Here is a 21,640-nt window from a genome sequence, read left to right on the forward strand (position 1 = left end):
CTTACTGTCCTCCTGCATGAGTCTCTGTGATTGGAATCCATGGCCTCCCTGCTTACCTCTGCTCTGCATGAGCCTCTGTGAATTAGAATACATGGCTCCCGCTTACCCTCCTCTCGTATTAGCAATCGTGCACTGGAATCCATGGCTCCCGGCTTACCCTCCTTCATTAGCCTCTGAATGTTGGCATCCATGGTTCCTGGCTCACCCTCCTGCAAATGCATCTGTGCCTTGAAGTCAATGGCTCCCTGCTTACCCCCTTCCTCATCACATACACATCGCTGTAAGGCTGGCCTGAAATCATACCACAGCGGGGACATAAATTATAGGTCATTCATCTATATCCTGGAGATGGCAAATATTGTTTTTTTCATCTGTATCCTATAAAACGGTGAGAACACGGTGTAAAGCATGGTTGTGGAGCTGTCCATGGCAGAAATGGAAAAATTGGCTATTCATCTATATCCGAAACATGATGGATAATAGTTATTCATCTATATCCCAGTGACACATAATATTAGTTAGTCTTCTATATATCTTTTGACAAAAGGAGCACAATTTAAATGTCAGCCAAGCACACTGCAAGACCAACTAAGGATACTGCTCATACTAAGGTGGTTTTTCATCATCATATCCAACAAAGGTAGCTCTTCATCTATATCCCAATGGAACAAATATGATAAATTAACAATAAGCTGTAGAAAGTTACTGATTTAATATTCTCCCCTGTAACACTTGTTATTGACTTTTGGAAATTGTATATGCTTTATTCACAAAGCCAACCTTATGTTTAAACAAAAGCTTTTGAAAATTGAGCTAGCAATTAATAATTTAAAATGCCTTCTTCTGCATTTCAATAATGAGCACATATATTCTTCAATATTCTGTTGTCTTGAATTAAACTGTTTATGAGATAATTGAGTGAAAACATAACAAAGTAAAATGATTTTTAATCTATCAAATGTCAACTGAATAGATAACAATTACCAAAACTAGATGTAAACAACTGAAATTTTGGAAATTCTGGTCCAAACAATTATATTGCTGCTAAATACAAGTATTCATATCATATATTAACACCAATATTCACCTTAGTTTAAATACCACAGAAAAATAAATGGTGCTTGCCATAATTGAGCAGAATACCTGGTATTCACAATTATGCAAAAGTAGATGACTTGATTTAGTACTTGGATTTCCCTGCTGAATATTTTTGTATTTGGAAAGTCAAATTCGAAAAACAAGAGTAGCACGATGGCCCTACCTACATGTAGCTTATAATAAAAAAGCATTTTCTTTGATGTGATCTGGTGAACAAGTTTTGTCTTGCAGCATAGTCAAATACAATTCTCATTTCACTCACACATAATTGTATCAAATTATGTTAAAATGGAAATGGTTTGGTATTATAATTGTTTACATCTATCATATCAATAAATAACAATTCACATGGTCATTTAATTATACAGGCTAACCACCTGGTTTTTTAATTGATGTACATCAGAAAATTAAATTTACATCAATAAAATTCTCATTGAATCAACATGAAATTCAGATCATTATTTATAGAACAATAAACGGAGTTTAGAAATTGATTTCTCAATTACTGATTGAACTCAACATCAATATTTTTTATCATAAATCTTTAATCTACCAAGGCATGTTTCACAAAGAAATAGGAAAATGTAATCAGCAATTTAATATGACTATTAGAACTAAATCTCAAAGTTATTATGAAATGGATCAACATTTATTTAAATAACATGGCCATCTAACATTTATTTAATAAATTAAAAACTAACACATACCATGCATTAGTTTCCACCACAAAGTCTTCATAATGTAATATTGCAGAACAATGAACTTGTTACTGTCTTCATAAATAAAATGTAAATTGTCATTTAAAAAACAGCGCCATATTGCATTCTGATTAAATTGGAAAAGAAACATCCAATAGAATAGGAGTGACAATTGTGTGTGATTTTTAAACTTCGTCCATAAAAAAAATCAATATCATCTTTTCTAATTGGTTGAAGGTTTAATTTGTGTGAAAACAATTTTATAAATACAATAAGTTGTCATTGTATAATGGTAAGAACGACTAGCTGTGTGTAAAAAATGGAAGATACCAAGAACATAGCATGCTGTAAATCCACCTGTTTTTTACCACACTTTCAAAACAAGCGGGCTTAAGGCCAAAGTCCCCTTCCCCTGAGACCGTGGAAACTAAACAATTATATACAGATTATACAAATTTTGTCAAATAACTGTGGTTTTCTCTGTTTAATAGTCAGATTTGATGTTATCTTAGCATTAGTATTAGAGCATTTAATTTTTTACCATAAAAATATACAAATAAAAGTTACCCTTAAGATCGCACTAATTTTGACCCCAAGGTCATTATTTCAATCATCTTCTGTACAAAATCTGAGCCGTTTCTGTACTAAGTCTGAACTGAATCTGGCCAGAACTAAGACAAAATTCATTTATTCTGTGCAGAAAATACATAGACACAGAATCTGCCTCAAAATCTGTACAGAAAATTATCCTTTCTGGGCAGAATAACAATACAATACAGTATATATATATATATATATATATATATATATAATTATAACGTACAGAGCCGTGATGTAAGTCACATTGCAGTTTGTTCAGTTCAACTTCTCTTAATAATAAAATAAGTGTCAAAATAAAGAATAGTTCTAATATATGCAAATTTCATTGTGCAATTGTTAATATTCTCCAGAAAACTGCATCTTATTGACCCCTTGGTGCAAAAGTACCATTGAAAGAAGGAACATGGTACCATGTTGCACCCATGGGGCAATATTATAAAGGAAGGTGAAGGGCTGTGGTCAACATACTGAATAGCTGGTAACACAGGTAACATTAGGTGTAAACAAGGTAGCAACAGCTTGAATAGCAATTAAAACGAGTGAATAAATTATTTCAAATGTTTTGGTTTGTATTTTCACACTTCCCTTTAAACACCACTCACAGAGTTATTTGAGAGGCAAAGTTGTAGTCATGGAGACACTCTTAATGTGCAAATACTGGTTACTATGCATAAATGCTATATGTTCACCAGGACTGTGTTAGAGGTGTAGCTGCAATACATTCGCAGATTTATGTAAATACAGCAGAATTGCACAGCAAAGTTTATTTATTTAAAATGTAATATTGCAATATTTAATGACCAAAGTCCTTAGAGAAATATGGCACAATCAGTACTAAAAGTGGTATAAAACATTGTATTTGTAAGAGTGTCAATGAAGAGGACGAATTCCAAGTTTTATACGCTTTCAAAACAAATAAAGACATTGTAGATAATACCAAAGTATGCAGATTTTAACAAAGAAATAACTGGGATGTTTTATGCCAAATATTTCACCTCTTGGTCTGATTGTTAAAAACATTTTTTTTGCTATATTACTCTTAATTAAACATGTCATCCGGCATTTGCAAATTTGTAAGCCCCTGAACATGATTTGCACAAATATGTAGAGGACCTTTAAACAATGTTTTACGTTAAATATTAAAGCTCTATCTCTTGTAGTTTAAAGATTTTTGAAGTTTTAATTTTAAATCTATCTTGAACTCTGGTTTCTTACATAGGCAATGAAACTGAATTTATTTATTGTGGGGAATATGTGCCCGCTCAGCAGCCAAGGCTCTTGCTTTGGTATTTTAATGTAATTATTCTTTTTTTTCTTTCTTTTTGTCCAAGGTATATTTTAAAAACAACATTAACTATCAACTTAAAACTTTAAAGGCAAGTAGCAAACATTTTGTAGAAGTGCAGTTTATTTAGGTACTATAAGATATATACACAAATAACTAATATGCAGAAAGGTCTAATTAATGGGAAGCCCATGAACAATAACTCTTGCATCCATTTTAACGTGTGGGCGTATTTCTATATGAGATCATCAACATGAATTTTCAAAGGTTGATAGATCTCTTTCAGCTGTGCACAAGAGCAATAACTCCCATACTCTAGCGTTTGTTAGTTCTGAGGTAATATTTACCATTATATATTGTAAACACTGAGGTAAATTGAATGCGTATTGTTTGTCAGGGTAATATCTTCGCTTTCTTTTTTTTTTGCTCCTACAATTTTGTATAGATATATAGGTAACATTGAAGGAATTATGTACAGGAAATTCACAAGAACCACAACTTAAGCCTTCATAATTGCAGAGTAATTGCACTTTTTAAGTTTATTAATAAAATTGTGTCTACGGCATATCTTGCATGACACATCTTAAGTAATAAGATTGCATTTAGTTGAATTGTTGCAAACATGAACTTTAACTTTTGCATCAATGAATGCACGTTTTTTTGCACTTAGTTGATTTCAAACTTGTTTAGTAGGACTTGTTCGTTCCAAAACATAAAAGATATGCTCCCTTCATTTTCCATATGAATCTCATTTCCAAAACCAATTTTTTTTTTTTTACATAAAATAAAATGACTCTGATAAAAATCATGCCATGGGGGGGGGGGAGTATTTCAGGCGTTGACGTGAGTATTTAGTTAATTGTACCTGATAAAAAATACCAGTTTTTCATAGGCTCAGCCTGGTCATATACTATTGTACATATGATTGCATTTTTCCATAGTGGGCAGCAAGATTTTCATAATAGGTTAGTAAAGTAAAACGACATCATAGCTGAAAACTTTCCTCCTGCTATTATACATAACCTCCACATAAAAAAGAAATTCTAAGACGATCACGATAATTGTTGTTGTTTTTTTATATGTTGCTGTAGTAGAGAACTCAATTATTTACGACAAAAAGTCATGCAGGTTGACTCAAACACCAAAAATAAGATTAAAAATCTAAAAAAGTTCCACAAAAACTTCTTAAAAAGGTTATTTTTGAGAAAATTGTCTCAAAGGCCTGTAACTTTGTCAAAAATCAACAGACCAAGAAATACTCAAACTTGATCTATAACTCATGAAGGTATCTGTGAGAATTGAAATTTGTGTCATCATTGTTATGCAGATTCCTTTAACCCTTTGCATGCTGGGAAATTTGTTGTCTGCTAAATTTCTAAAATTAGCATTTCTTAGATTATTTTTTTTCAAAGAATACTATCAGAATAGCAAACAGTTTGGATCCTGATGAGATGCCACGTTCTGTAGGAATTAAAAATTTAAGAAAGCCGGTTGTTTTCTCAAACCCGACAATGAAATAGATGGGGTTGCAATTTTATTGACCCATATTTTCATTTTCCCATTTTCATGAAATGACACAACTTATTAAAAAACACAAAATAGAAAACTTTCCTACCACTTTAAAACCCCTGACTTATAATAACGAGCAGATAGACAAATGACTTAATGTTTACAGTATACCAAAATCTTTGTACTATAACATGTACAAACTGAAAAAGTTAAATGTAGCTGCAAGGATCAATTTTGAATTCCCAGCCCCATTATAAATGATTTATATGCACGCATTTTCAAGTTGTCATTAGCAATATTCTTTTTCACTTAAAAGTAATGCAGACTCTTGCATTAATAATTTATCAAAACATCAGCCAAAAAGGACCTTCATGAAGTGTATTCAAATAATTTGAGAATGTTTTTTTTTTAAATATTCTAATGATAACATTCATCCCTACCATTTACCAATATCTCAAAAAGAATGTATCATTACAACTGATAAAACAAAACAACAAATATAAACAACATATAAAAGAGTTCATTCCTACCTTCAATTATGCTTGTTTTTCATTATTTCCACCAACAATCTTTCGACAATGTTATAAGCATGATGATTACCCTATTTATTTTTAAAGCTATGTCAATTTTGCCCGTAGACAGAGAGACGGATGGATGAACAGAGATAGAGATTGACAGAAAAACATGTATCAATCATATAGCCCCGGTTTCATTATATCGTTTTGAACTTACAATATTAAGTTTTGTTGTATTTTTTTAAATATCAATGACCTGCCTTTTGTACCTCACTGGTTAAACCACTAAAGGTTGTATACCAGCTACTTAATTATCCAATCAGCTATGTGTTTTTATTTCGTTTCACTGATTGATAAAGTTGCAGATAGTATCTATAACAGTATGGACATGATTTTAAAAACATAAAGAGTCATATAACGTCTCTACCACACTTTTCAAATGATCTTGGTAGTTATTGTAAAATTGCCCTTTTTGCAACATTTTCAAGTTGTGACATCTTTTAATCTAGATAATATGTATATATGTTTTAGCACTTGGTGTTTAATTCATAATTGATTGTTGCTGTTGTTGTTTTTTTTATAATTTCTGCATGCTGTCAATGACCTGAACATAATTGATCCAATATTCATGAAAATACATGTACTTCAAAGGTTAAAGGATATATGGATATAATGTAGAAATGGCGGTGCATTTTATTTTGACAATATATTGGATATATGTATAGGCTGCAAACCACACTTATGCTTTCTGTCTTTGATCCAATATAGTTCAGTTTTGATTGAGATATTATTGAGACAAATGTTCTGACCAAGTTTAATAAAGATCTATTAATAAATATCACCTAAAAAGTGTTTACAACATTTTTTAATTTGACTTATTGACCTAGAATTTAATCCCATGGGACCCCGGTTTCAGCTCAGGTCTCATAATTGGGATAAATGTTCGGAAACAAGTTTCAGGAAGATTATGTATTACTTCAAGACCTCTAGTGTGTTCACAAGGTTTTACTATGTCAAAGAAGTCAAATTGCCAGGCCATATTTCTCAACAGACCAGAACCATTTCAAACTCGGGCCAGATATCATTTGGACAAGCACTCTAAGCAAGTCGCATGAAGATTGGACAATAATGTGACCCTCTAGAGTGTCCTCCATCTTTTTCTCTTGTAAAAATGATCGGTACATGCCAAATGATATAAAATAGAAATTATCTCCCTTTAAAGCTTGTTACTTTCCCTTGTATTTTAATTTTTTTTACCTTTGATCTTGAAGGATGACCTTGACCTTTCACCACTCAAAATTTGCAGCTTCATGAGATACACATGCATGCCAAATACCAAGTTGCTATCTTCAATATTGAAAAAGTTATGCCAATGTTAAAGTTTTCGGACGGACGCACAGACAGACTGACAGTTCAACTGCATATGCCACCCTAACCGGGGGCATAAAAACATATCTAATTAATGTTATTTTGAATTGAAGGAAGCAGACAAATTGCTGACCGACTAGTGGATGAGGACACAGCAAAATTGAGAAATTGTTTTCAGGAAGCATATGCTTAAAGGCAGACAACCAGGCAAACTCACTAAGTGAAACAACAAAATGTTAAAAAAGATCAAAAGACTCTTACGCACTCACGGAGACACCCATGAACCTGACTGTCTTGAACATGTATCAAGTTTAATAATAGACATATAAGAAAAACGAATCAACAACTGGCTGCCATGTTTTAACAAAAAATACTCATTTTTGAACTCCCCCATAAATATATAATTTGTTTAATGTCCTTAGCAAGTTTCATGATTACTGGGTAAAAAAATGTGAATTCTAGAGTTTAAGACATTAACTAGGAACCATGCTTAACATGCATGATAAATCATTATAAACAAGAGATGTGTTCGTCAGAAACACAATGCCCCCTACCTGCGCCGCTTTGAAGCAATATATAGACATTTGACCTTGAAGGATGACCTTGACCTTTCATTCACACTCAAAAATTGCAGCTCCATGAGATACACATGCATGCCAAATATCAAGTTGCTATCTTCAATATTGCAAAAAAAAAGTTATGGGCAATGTTAAAAGTTTTCTGACGGTCGGACAGAGGCCATATATTTGACCTTTGACCTTGCAGGATGATCTTGACCTTTCACCACTCAAAATGTGCAGCTCCATGAGAAACACATGCATGCCACATATCAAGTTGCTATATTCAATATTGCAAAAGTTGACCTTGACTTAAAGGATTACCTTGACCTTTCACCACTAAAATGTGCAGCTCCATGAGATACACATGCATGCGAAATATCAAGTTGCTATCTTCAATATTGCAAAAGTGATGGTCCATGTTAAAGTTTACGGACGGACAGACAAAAGCCATATATTTGATCTTGACCTTGAAGGATAACCTTGACATTGACCTTTCACCACTCAAAATGTGCAGCTCCATGAGATACACATGCATGCCAAATATCAAGTTGCTAGCTTCAATGTTGCAAAAGTTATGGGCAATGTTAAAGTTGATGTGCACAAAATTGTTCTGACCAAATTTAATAAAGATCGGACAAAAAATGTGGCCTCTAGAGTGTTAAGAAGGCAAATGTTGACGCCCAGGACGGACAAAAGACGATAACAAAAGATCACCATGAGCAAATGTTGCTCAGGTAAGCTAAAAATTAATTTTGCATGGGCTTATCTGAAAACAATTGTGATGCAGCACTGCTTTTTTTTACTATTTAAACTGTGTGCTTAGCATGGAAATATTTTCTCTCCAATAAAAAAACTAATTAGGTACAACAGTTTGACACAAAATCTAAGAATAAATACAGGTTGTTTGTTCTCCTTTATTTTCTAAATATTGACAAGTGCAAAGACCAAACATATTTCGTTATAGTTTACTTCTCCTTGTTTCATGTTCAAATTACTTAAGCAGAAGATGGCTTTTTATTATGGTTCAACATAAATAAAATAATTTTAATATATAACTCACATTGGTAAATATGATGAAATGTAGAATACAAGAAGCAAATAACATTTTTCCTTAATATTTACAAAGTCAATGCCATTACTTTTTCCTGTAAGAATCAAAACTACATTAAGTTTCATGTTGATATCAGAGAAAAGCCATGCAGAGTTTTGTGACAGACGGAATGACAGACTGACTGACGGACAACGCCAATTCTATTTCCTTTCGCCTTTGTTATAGAATAATTATTAATACTTCTTGACATATTGAGTCACAACTCAGTTTCGTCTTCGCCCCATCATATTTTCAGCTTGTAAAATCTACTGACTCAAAATAAAGTTTGATTGAACAACCATCTGTAATAATAGACTATCTAGGTAACATGTTTTTCTCAGTAAATATTGACTTAAATACAATTTATTATATACCTGTATAGATTGCATGCATTTACCAAATCTTTGCCAATGGATCAATCAATGAAACCTCTGATTGAATAAACAGATTCATAGTGTCATTCACTTATTTACAGATATGTATACTGTGAAACCATGATTATTTGTTACGCATTAATTTTCGTGTTTTTCGTCAGTTGACTTATTGACGAATTTAAGATCCTAACGAACAATTATATCCCATATTTGAACAAACATAAGACTGAATTACCAAAGGCATGAGGCATTAATATCCAACGTAATCTGCACATTCATACTTCGTCTGATTCAAAATCAAGATAAATCCAGTTTTGACACAAAGGGGTGTAGATAATACAGTGTACTCAACTGACCTGTGACATTGCTGTAAAACGCGTGTGCAGTACAGCTTTATCGATTGCGTTGATTCCGTTTAGGTAGAATAGTAATGATTAGCGCTAATTGTTTTCAACTTTATTACCCATTGTGTGTTGTTTTTTTTTGTCAGAGTTGTTGCAGATTATACAGCCAACACGCAGCGGCCCCCAGATCAAAACAATAAACGAAATTAAAAGATGACGATGTGTGATCAACACCTGACTAATATACCTTCTAGGAATTGATAACAATTAATACAGAACATATTGATTTGTGTTTGGTTGTTAACATTTAACTGCAAGGTGTGAAAATAGCTTGTGTTTCGTGACTATGGGCTAGCGATCCATTTAATCATTGACAGCTTTTACAAGTGTTATGATACATGTTTGAAATCATTGTTATTTGTAGACATTATAAATTAAAATAATCTATGCTAAAATGCAATGGAAAACGTTACAGATAAATAGAAATTAGCAGTCATGACGATTAGTTCCTAACGTTGGGTAATTGTTTACAGAAATTCAATTTCATTTGCGCGCGCTTTTCATGAAATCCCCGTTTTTTGCATGTCTGAGTTTGATGCAATAAAATATTGCTTTGTATCCTATTGCATTCATTACAAAAATGTGATATGCAAATCTAAAAATTATTGTTCAGTTTTAACAAAACAACATGTGTTGATACAAATGAACGCCATATCATTTGATCTATCAGTTAATGTTAATTATAACACGTTTTTACAACGTGATTCGACATAACAGAAAGTTTGCAAAACAAGGAGCCATTTTGTTTTTGTTTAATTAAGCAAATTGGTGTTAAAAGAAATGATTAATATGTGTACTCGTATATGACCAGTTCAAGCAACTTTCAAATAAACAGCACATATATAATTACATATAACAGCATCATGGCATTGCCATAAAAATATTCATTTGTAATAAAATATTTAGCTTGCAAAAATAAAAACTTTGCAAAACATTGTTTCATAAAGGAAATGAACATGAAATGATATGTTAAATACAATGTCTTAATGTGTGACATACATGTTTACTTCTTTAATTTTATTTTATTTTCGGAGTTTAATACTGTAATTTCACTTTTGAGATTTATGTTCAAGGTTTACCAGAACAAGTAAAAAAAGTATGGGGCACTATGACAATACCCTAAACCTATATGCAAAATTCTTCCTGTGAAATTATTTCGAAACTTACCCCAGTATACCGAATTTTACTTTGTATAGCGCGCACCCATGTATAGCGCGCAGGCTGGTTTATCAAAGCAAAAATGCAGAAAAAAATATTTATAGACAATAAAACCACCAAATCGGACCGAAAATGGCTGCCATTTTACTATTGCGCAATCCAATAATCCGGGGCATTGGAAAGCTTAATTAAGCTCTCAACATAGGAAGCGTCATTATGATAAGGAGCATGGGTTGCATAGCACTATACTTTTCTGACAATTTTGTAATTTTCTAGCAACAAATTAACAGTCCACGTGCGTTTCGTGTAAAACGAGAGAAAATAAGAATTCATGTACAGTGTATCATTTTTCCTCGGGGAAAGCATGGGCTTTAAATTTGAATGCTGAATTAAATTTTCGTGGCGCATGGTAGACAGGGCTATAGTTGTTGAGATATGTCAGTATTGACGTAAAACTGGCAGTCTATAATGTTGGACAAGTTGGGTTATTGTTTGTCGCACTACAAAGGCGTGAATGTGATGAACAATTAAGGCGCCAAAAAACCTTAACCAAACTGGAAAACACTTAAGAAGTCCCTGTTCACACCTACGGTTACCTGCAAAAAAGACCAAATACCTTTACCAGACTAACTTTATTTGAAAGTACCTTTTTATAGCAAAATGCTTTTCTGTACAGACCATTCTACACATAGAGAGGTAGGTGAAGTCACATGGACGTTACTTGATTTGTAAGTCTTGTAGGTAGACTCACAAATCAAAATAAGGCAATGTATGTGATACAGTATAAAAAAAAAATTCTGGAAAAGTGTTATTTCGGAGAAAATTGTTCTGTCCAAGGCCTGCAACGTCGTCAAAAATCAATGAATCAAAACAAAACTTGAACTTGATCTGTAAGTCATGTAATTAGACTCACATACCAAAAATAAGACTTTAGAAAGTGAATTCTTTAAACAACTCAGCCATAAAGGAAAATGCAATATTTATTACAATTATTATACTATATTTAACCATTCCTAGAATTGCCATAAAATATAACATAAGAACTCAAAACAACTGTCACGCCATCAAAATTATTTTATTTTTCTCTCTTGTACATTTTTGTTTTATTTCTTGAATCAGAGACCAAAGGTTAGAAATTTATTACAATTATATACTATATTTAACCATTCCTAGAATTGCCATAAAATATAACATAAGAACTCAAAACAACTGTCACGCCATCAAAATTATTTTATTTTTCTCTCTTGTACATTTTTGTTTTATTTCTTGAATCAGAGACCAAAGGTTAGAAAATTGTCATTAAATCAATCTGTGAACTAGTCACTCTAATTCATGTGATAAAACTCATATTTTGCACAATACGGTACATATGCCTCTGGTAAGAGTCACAAATGCAATACATTAAACAGAAGATGTTTACAAAATGTTCAGGATTACCACTAAATTACTAGTGATTCAACCAAAGGGGCATACAAGTGTCTTCAAGTGTCAAAAGATCACTTCCTATAGCAGAAGAACAGGGAATAGTATCCTAAAGAGAGGTTTCTATTTTAGGGAATGTAACAAGGAAATATTTGACAGATAACTACAAAACATTAATATAAATAAATATTTCAAGATTCCAAATTCATTTCATGCCTTTTTAACCAAGATTAAAGTGGTATTTAATGTCTTGCTATTTGAATTTTGTAACATGTGAAAATTAATATTTAAACAAGAGCACTGCATAACGGATGCCACGCTCGGCTACAGGTGCAGTTTTGAATAAATGAAAGCTTTTCAGAATATTTTATTATTTTTTTTTAGAGGTCACAGTGACCTTGACCTTTGACCTGATGATCCCAAAATGGGTGTGGCATGTAGAACTTATCAAGGTGCATCTACATATGAAGTTTCAAAGTTGTAGGTGAAAGCACTTTGATTTTAGAGCCAATGTTAAGGTTTAAGCACGACACGGACGGCGTATGTCAGACTGCGGACGATGAGCTGGCTATGACAATACCTCCGGTTTTTCTCCGAAAACGCAGAGCTTAAAATGAGGAATGTTATACTTTCTTATTTTAAACGCATTTAGCCAAGTGACACAATAAAAAGATTGCAATGTTGGATAAAGGCACACTTTCCAACATCTAATGCAAAAAAAGGCTATTGTATCAAAATTACAATCTTGCCAAAAGGAGATTTAAGAAATAAAGCGACTTGTCTAAATTCTACTATGCATACTCATACAAATGTAGATCAATTCAAGAGAGCAAAAGGACCTTAGGCACTAACCTGAGATCCCACAACAACATATATTTTTTCCATCTTTGTGAAGCGGTCTTTGGTTCTTCAATTTGTGAAGAAACAAGAGGGCCTGAAAGGCCCAAGGTATCCCCCACATCATATGCTTTGTTTGAGGATGGGTGCAAATTGGACGGATGAACATAATGATAGATGGACGGACGGAGGACAATAACACAAAACTAAGACAAAGGAAGGTTCTTAAGCCTTCACAATTTATTTCATACCAAGTTTCAAAGAAATCCGCCAAAGCGCTTCCAAGATATGGCTCCGGACACAAAAATGCCTATAGTAAAAAGCATTTTTTCAAGATACAAAGGGCCATAAGTCTGTTTTTAACAGATGGTGTACAATGCCATTTGGCCTGCATCATCCTCTTATGCATATATATACTCGTACCAAGTTTAAATGAAATCCGCCAAAGCACTTCCAAGATATGGCTCCGGACACAAAAGTGCCTATAGTAAAAAGCATTTTTTCAAGATACAAAGGGCCATAAGTCTATTTTTAACAGATGGTGTACAATGCCATTTGGCGTGCATCATCCTCTTATGCATATATATACTCATACCAAGTTTCAATGAAATCCGCCAAAGAACTTCCAAGATATGGCTCCGGACACTAAAAAGCATTTTTTCAAGATACAAAGGGCCATAAGTCTGTTTTTAACAGATGGTGTACAATGCCATTTGGCGTGCATCATCCTCTTATGCATATATATACTCATACCAAGTTTAAATGAAATCCACCAAAGAACTTCCAAAATATGGCTCCGGACACAAAAGTGCCGGACGGCCGGACGGACAGACGCCAAAACAATATCCCTCCGCCTCTGGCGGGGGATAATTAGTAGCAACCTTTGCATAATTGTGCAAAACAAATCACAAACTTATGAAAATTGTGAACTTCAGTTTGTTGTGAATGTGCAAAGTAAAATCATGTTTAAAGGGATCTTTTCACGGTTTGGTAAATTGACAAAATTGAAAAAATTTGTTTCAGATTCGCAAATTTTCGTTTTAGTTTTGATATTTGTGAGGAAACAGCATTACTTAACATTTACCATAGTCCAATATAGCCACTATATGTATCTTTTGACGATTTGAAAACCTAAAAATTATAAAGCGTTGCAACGCGAAACAATTGAATAATTTGGAGAGTTCTGTTGTTGTCGTTTAAATTTACGAAACTACTAAGATTGCTTATATAAGGTATAAAATACGCTCTGCATGAACACTCGGCAGAATAGCCGAGAGGTCTAATGCATTTTTACTCCAGGACTCCGGGGGTCACTGGTTCGAGCGCCGGTGCGAGCTACATTTTTTTCATTTTTTTTAAATTTTATTCTTGATTTTTCACTGGAGCTTTTAAGATCCAATGTTTACATTTATCAAAATAAAGCATTTAATGACTAACTTCAAAATATGCCAAAATCTGTGAAAAGGCCCCTTTAATACACCCATAATGTTTTTTTTAATAATGCAACAAAATAATATTTTCATTGTCTGGACAATATTTCTTCTAACAAATACAAACTTGCATTCACTTCATCTAATCAACAAAATGCATATAGGTAAACTCTTTCTAGAATCATAGTTAAGTTTAAACACTGTCAGTGTAACCTTGTCTTGCTTATGTAAAACATTAAACCATATTGGAATCATCAATACAAATTGAATCATAAAATTATGACATTCTCGGAATTCGAAAGATTTCCCCCTTCAGAAATTGACAGAATTTATGTTATTTTGTTCAAGTCTTAAATAAACAGAGAAATTAAGTCAATATTATTTTTATCAAGTCCAGTAGTTTAACATAAAAATCAGAACCTTCAATTGTCACCACCAAATTTAGCTACTTTAAAAATGCTGGAATGGAGTAATTTGGGATGCAGGATCACATGACTTTTTGGAGTTCACAATTAAACGTTAATGGATGTAAACACACCGGTAAGTGTTGCTTTCTTAACAAATAACTTTTCAAAACAATTTTTCTTAAGAATTGAACTAGTGTATTAAAGACAGATTTTTATGCTGCTTGTGGCAATATGAAAGTCATCAAAATTACTTTATTTAATGAGCCTGTTTACTAGTTCAAAAATTTAATGTGCACTGTATTCATTGTACACGGTTATGCTTCATGCAACGTTACATTACATTTTGTCACCAATTTCAGACATATTCAAGGATTTATTTTTATACCTTAAGATATTGGCACAATTGTCTTTTATGCACTAAAGAGTAGTTCAATGTAGTTCAATAAATTAAGATATTTGCAAAAATAAAGTTTTCAACGGTGTGTTAACATTCTGTCCAGCCCATGTGTAAAACCCTGAAAACCTTATTGATCCGCACCCTGTTCATTGTTGTTCTATCACATTGACACAATTCAGAGTGTTATTACAAATAGTTGTCTCCATTATATCACAAAAATAAATTGAAACTTGCCATTTGTACCCAAAGTTTCATACCCATAGTTGAGCCTTGTTTTGAAATATAAATTTAAAAAAAAATTAGACTTTCAAAATGATAAAAGCTTATGTTAATAAAATATTGTCAAATATTGAGAACGTCTCTAAGAAGGAAAAAAGCCCTGGTGCAGGCAGTGTTCACAAAAGACTTGTAAGGTAAATTGCCTCAACATTTTGCTGACTTGGGTTTTAACAAACAAGAATGTTGAGAGTATGTATATCTGTATGCACTCTCACTAAAAACTGCACCAAACCTGTTTTTTGCTAGTTTGTGATATATGTTACTGGTATGGATCATAAATTGTATTTGTTAAGCAAGTTGATAACATTTTTTTTTCTTTTGCAACCATCTCTTAACAAAAGTTTAATACTTATCCTTACCTTTGCCGTCCTTATCTTTGCATTGGGTGCAAGTTGGTGCTGAGGTTGGTTCAAGTGTCTTCGCAGATTTGTTTACTTCTTTGGTTGGCATACTAAAAGTTTTAGTTTTTGCAGTTGTCTTTTCATTCAAATTAATAAGCTTCGTTGAAACCTCATTTGCACTATTACAATCACTTTCAATTTCGTCATCTGTTTCACTGTCCTCAACTATAACTTGTTTAGCATCCATTTCAAGCTTTGCTGCGCTTGAGTCAGTCTCCGTCATTTCAACAAAAGTATTTACAAATTTTGGTTTAATTCCTTTAAGTGAAGGAATATGTTTCTCACAAGTACATTTATTGCTTTTTTCTCTTGAAATGTCACGTGGACTGTTAGTATATTCAGAGATTTTGTAAGCAGCATCTTTACAAAGAAAACAATGTTGTTGTTTTTTGTTCATGTGTCCAGATAATGAGGATAAATTAGGTGTTAATGTGTTGCTATTTGCACTTTTAAAGGCAGATATATTTCTACATGTGCAATCCTTTTTAGTAAAAACTTCTTCAACTAGTATAATATCATCTTCCACACATTGTTGACACTTCAAATGTAGATCATTTTTATTATTTATAACAAAGTCAGTGTTGTCATTGCATCTTGTAAATTCTTTCTGTTTGTTTTCCCTAGTACTTACTTCGCAAAGACATTTTACAACTTTGTTGTCATTTCCTTGTTGCTCTAGATTATCAAAATGTAGATAAGAACATTTACATCTCTGAGATCTATTTTCACTGTGATTAGTGACTTTTCCTAATTTACTTGGATGTTGCAAAGATACCTTTGATTGCAAATCAGGATTTTCTACAATTTGAAATTGAGAATAATCTTCAACATGTTGTAAAGCACCATCTAACACGCTAGAAACAATATCATCAACCGCATTCACATCAGTTCCAAAGTGCTCAATGTGATGCAACATTTTTTGAAGTGTTGTGTTAATATCATCTTTGGTGGGATTTCTTTTGTCTTTGTCAGTTTCCGATATTTCATATGAGCTTTGCTCATCCTCGATTTCAACAACATTTCTGCCCTCAATATTTAAACTTGACACTGACATACAATTACCAGAGTTGGACTTACTGGTTTCCACACATGTTTGTTCCACACTTTCAGTGGAATGTGCTTCATCAGATACATTTTCAATGTCTACAATTCCATTTTCATCACTTTCTTCAACAGTTAAAGTTTCATGTTTAATGTTTTTATGAATTTCCTCACTAAGTAATGATGCATTGTGCTCAATATCAGTTTCAGGGGCAACATCATCATCATCGGATACTTCTTGCATGGTTACATCAACTGGACTGTCTCTGGTTATTTCAATAGTGTAACCATCCAATACGAAATTTTCTATGGTTTTCTTTCCTCCATTAGATTTACTTTCTGCTAAATTGTCACACTTAAATCTATCAAATATATTGTCATGTTTTGATGTGTCTTGCTCTTTTTGTTTATCTGTAGTTGAATCTATGGTAAGTTTTGAATCACTTGGGTCAGTTTCTAAAACCTTTCTAGGAATGCGAAAATGAGGTAGTTTGGCTTGCACAAAAGGTGCACTTGTTAAACCTGAGCAGGTATTATTGGCATATAATGATGCATTGCCAAGTGTTTTGCCAATAATTAAACCATCTTTTTTCTTTGATATCAATCTAGAATTTGCTTCCTTTAACTTTTCTTTAAATTTGGACCAGTCTGGTCTTGACATTAATGATTTTCTTCCTGTTTCCTTTGTTTTTATGTCTTTTTTCACCTTTTTTAATGTTGGCGCACTTTTAAAAGTCTTTTCTATGCCAACTTTTCCACTATTACTGCTCTGCAGTGCTTTGGACATTGACATTACTCTTGGATCAACAAGAGGATTCACAGATTTTATTTGAGTTCTAGAATGACATATTTTGTTGTCATCAGATTCATATGAACTACAATGTGTTAAACCTTTGCTCTCATTTTGCAACTTGACAGGTGGCATTGCAGGATGTATTTTCAATTTCACACGTTTTAATTGTAACACAAGTGTCCTACTAAACAACAGTTTTAAGGAGTTATATTTTTTTGTGAGCAATTTTAGAGCTGCATCCGAAGAACATTCCCAGTTTGCACCCTTTAGCCTGTAATATCTATGCAAACAATGATCCATCAACTGCTGTAACGTTATATACTCTGAACTTTTATCATAAGATTTTCTACAAGACTTAATTTTAGGACCATTATCACATCCGTTTAACAATTTTCTCTTACTCTTTGGGCCTGGTTTGTATTTGCCCACAATGTGATGTATGTCTGGTGTTGCAACACCCATTAATGATTTTTGTTCATCTTCGCATCTAAATTGTTTGGTTTCTTTCAACGGTTTCTGTTTTAAGCTCACATTTTTTATCAACAAGGTCGATCTTATTTCAGATGATGAATTGGGAGGTTTAGTAATTGTCTGTTTTGGTAATTTATTCTCATTTTGCCTACCATCAAGATACTGCAACTCTTCCGCAAAAGATGCCTGGCGTTTCATAGTAATAGTCACTTTATTTAAACCTTTAATTTCTGTGGACATGCCTCGCTTCAATCTTCTCATTGTCATTATCTTCTCCCTCTGTGCACTTATGACTCCTTGCACAGCTTCGTCATCACATTCTACTTCATCCCTTAAAATATCAGAAGATTCTCCAACTGCTTTGTTTTCATCCATATTGCACATTCATTGCATAGACCTTTTACACTCCAGGCAATCTATGCATTTGATTAATTCAACTGCGCATTTAACTTTAAGAGGCACTAATTCAACTCCACATTTATAATAGAAAGGCACTTAATTCATTTGTATCTTTAAAGTAGTCCTCATTTCCTATTCCACCAGGTCGTGTTTACATTACATTTCTATTTTGGGAGACCGTAGTACACTTCCCCTCTTTGAGCAAACCTGAAACAATAAATGAGCCATAGAATTAGTCATGTTTAAATATTGAATGGAATTATAACATCTTTTTATTGATCAGTGAAGTTTTAATGGTAATACAAACACAACATCCTTGCTTCAGCTTATGGCAAACATTGTGTATGACAGCTGCTGTATGAACATAGTAATGTTGCTTTAATAAGCCACTGGCATAAACAATTCATCATTATAAATAAATAAAAAATCTGCTTGACTAACTATGCATGGATTTCTTCATACATTATTAAACTGGAATCAAAAGTTGTACTCATTTGATCAAAGACTTATTCTGACAAAATAATAAACAAACAAGGATAATTGAAAGACCAGAGAAAAGGATGACACTAAATTTATTTTATCATTTAAATGATTGCTTCAACATTTGACATGTAATATGTGTCTGATTAATATAATAATATAAACAGCATATGTATAAAAGAATAAAACCCTATATTTCGAAATTTACAATATTTGACAGGTTTTTTTTAGTACTATCAAAATGTGAAGCAAAAAAAAGCTATATTTTGTGTGGGGTACAAACTACAAATTTAATGACAAATTATGCTCAACAAATGTTGCATGAATAAAACTAAATATTATAATTGAGGTGAGTCATAAAGGTTGCCAGTCTTCTTCATATTGAAATCGCTGGCACAAGGAAATAAACAAGAGGGCAAGATGGCCCTAGTTCGCTCACATGAGAGGAGTCAGTTCATTCAATCTTTACCAAACGTCAAACTTGACCTAGATATTGTCCAGACAAACATCCTGGACAAGTTTCATCATTATTGAACCAAAACTCTGGCATATGGAGTGTTTTTGTTTTTGTAAGATTTAACCTGGTGACCTATATTTTGAGTTGACCCCCCTTACCAAACATAAAACTTTGCTTACAAAAATAAATATTATGACCAAGATTCATAAAATCTGAAACAAAATTGTGACCTCTAGAGTGTTTACAAGGATTTTGTATAATATAATGAAAATTTCAACAATCTATAAGGGCAATAATTATGGCATTAATTATGTGATATATAAAACCAATCGTTGTACCAAGTTTCATGATGATTGGGCAAAAAATGTGATTTCTAAAGTGTTCAAAAGCTTTTTTTACTATATAAATATAAGAAAACTGCCCCCCCCCCCCTCCCCCCGGCAGCCATGTTATTCAACTGACCAGAACCATTTTCGAACTCAATAAATCTCATATCAAGGAAACAAATGTTCTGACCAAATTTCATGAAAATTGGGCCAAAAATGTGACTTCTAGAGTGTTCACATGTTTCACTATATACATATAGAGAAAAATGCCCCGCCCACTGGCGGCCATGTTTTTTCACCGATCTGGACCATTTTCGAACTTGTCCGAGATATCAATCAAACCAATGTTTTGACCAACTTTCATGATGATTGGGCAAAAATTGTGATTTCTAGAGTTTTTACAAGGTTTCTCTATAGCCAAATAAGGAAAACTGCCCACCCCCCCCCCCCCCCGGCAGCCATGTTTTTTAACTGACTGGAACCATTTTCGAACTCAACTCTCATATCAAGGAAACAAATGTTCTGACCAAATTTCATGACAATTGGGCCAAAAAGGTGTCTTCTAGAGTGTTCACATGTTTTCACTATTTACATATAGAGAAAAATGCCCCGCCCACTGGCGGCCATGTTTTTTCACCGATCTGGACCATTTACGAACTCTTCCGAGATATCAATAAAACCAATGTTTTGACCAACTTTCATAATCATTGGGCAAAAATTGTGACTTCTAGAGTGTTTACAAGGTTTTTCTATAGCCAAATAAGGAAAACTGCCCCCCCCCCCCCCCGGCAGCCATGTTATTAAACGGACCAGAACCATTTTCGAACTCAACTCTCATATCAAAGAAACAAATGTTCTGACCAAATTTCATGAAAATTGGGCCAAAAATGTGACTTCTAGAGTGTTCACATGTTTCACTATATACATATAGAGAAAAATGCCCCGCCCACTGGCGGCCATGTTTTTTCACCGATCTGGACCATTTTCGAACTTGTCCGAGATATCAATCAAACCAATGTTTTGACCAACTTTCATGATGATTGGGCAAAAATTGTGATTTCTAGAGTTTTTACAAGGTTTCTCTATAGCCAAATAAGGAAAACTGCCCCCCCCCCCGGCAGCCATGTTTTTTAACTGACTGGAACCATTTTCGAACTCAACTCTCATATCAAGGAAACAAATGTTCTGACCAAATTTCATGACAATTGGGCCAAAAAGGTGTCTTCTAGAGTGTTCACATGTTTTCACTATTTACATATAGAGAAAAATGCCCCGCCCACTGGCGGCCATGTTTTTTTCACCGATCTGGACCATTTACGAACTCTTCCGAGATATCAATAAAACCAATGTTTTGACCAACTTTCATAATCATTGGGCAAAAATTGTGACTTCTAGAGTGTTTACAAGGTTTTTCTATAGCCAAATAAGGAAAACTGCCCCCCCCCCCCCCCCGGCAGCCATGTTATTAAACGGACCGGAACCATTTTCGAACTCAACTCTCATATCAAAGAAACAAATGTTCTGACCAAATTTCATGAAAATTGGGCCAAAAATGTGACTTCTAGAGTGTTCACATGTTTTCACTATATTCATATAGAGAAAAATGCCCCGCCCACTGGCTGCCATGTTTTTTCACCAATCTGGACCATTTTCGAACTCGTCCGAGATATCAATAAAACCAATGTTTTGACCAACTTTCATGATGATTGGGCAAAAATTGTGACTTCTAGAGTGTTACAAGGTTTCTCTATAGCCACATAAGGAAAACTGCCCGGCCCACTGGTGGCCATGTTTTTCAACGGACCGGAACCACTTTTGAACTCGACCAACATATCATTAAG

General features: G+C 33.4%; 1 protein-coding gene across 2 annotated transcripts in view; it reads right to left on the minus strand.

Annotated features, from left to right (window-relative positions):
- Positions 1-103: 103 nt before the first annotated feature.
- The window catches only part of LOC127856183 (uncharacterized), an 89,350-nt gene continuing 67,813 nt past the window's right edge, over positions 104-21,640 (minus strand). For both annotated transcript variants that reach the window (XM_052392265.1, XM_052392258.1), the window contains exons 2-3: positions 15,791-18,743; positions 104-291 (exon numbers count right to left, since the gene is read on the minus strand). In XM_052392265.1, the coding sequence (XP_052248225.1) occupies positions 167-291; positions 15,791-18,521 (2,856 nt within the window). In that variant the 5' untranslated portion in view covers positions 18,522-18,743 and the 3' untranslated portion in view covers positions 104-166. The remainder of the gene's footprint in view (positions 292-15,790; positions 18,744-21,640) is intronic.

This window comes from Dreissena polymorpha, chromosome 1 (genome assembly GCF_020536995.1).
Source record: "Dreissena polymorpha isolate Duluth1 chromosome 1, UMN_Dpol_1.0, whole genome shotgun sequence".
In the NCBI taxonomy this organism is placed as follows: domain Eukaryota; kingdom Metazoa; phylum Mollusca; class Bivalvia; order Myida; family Dreissenidae; genus Dreissena; species Dreissena polymorpha.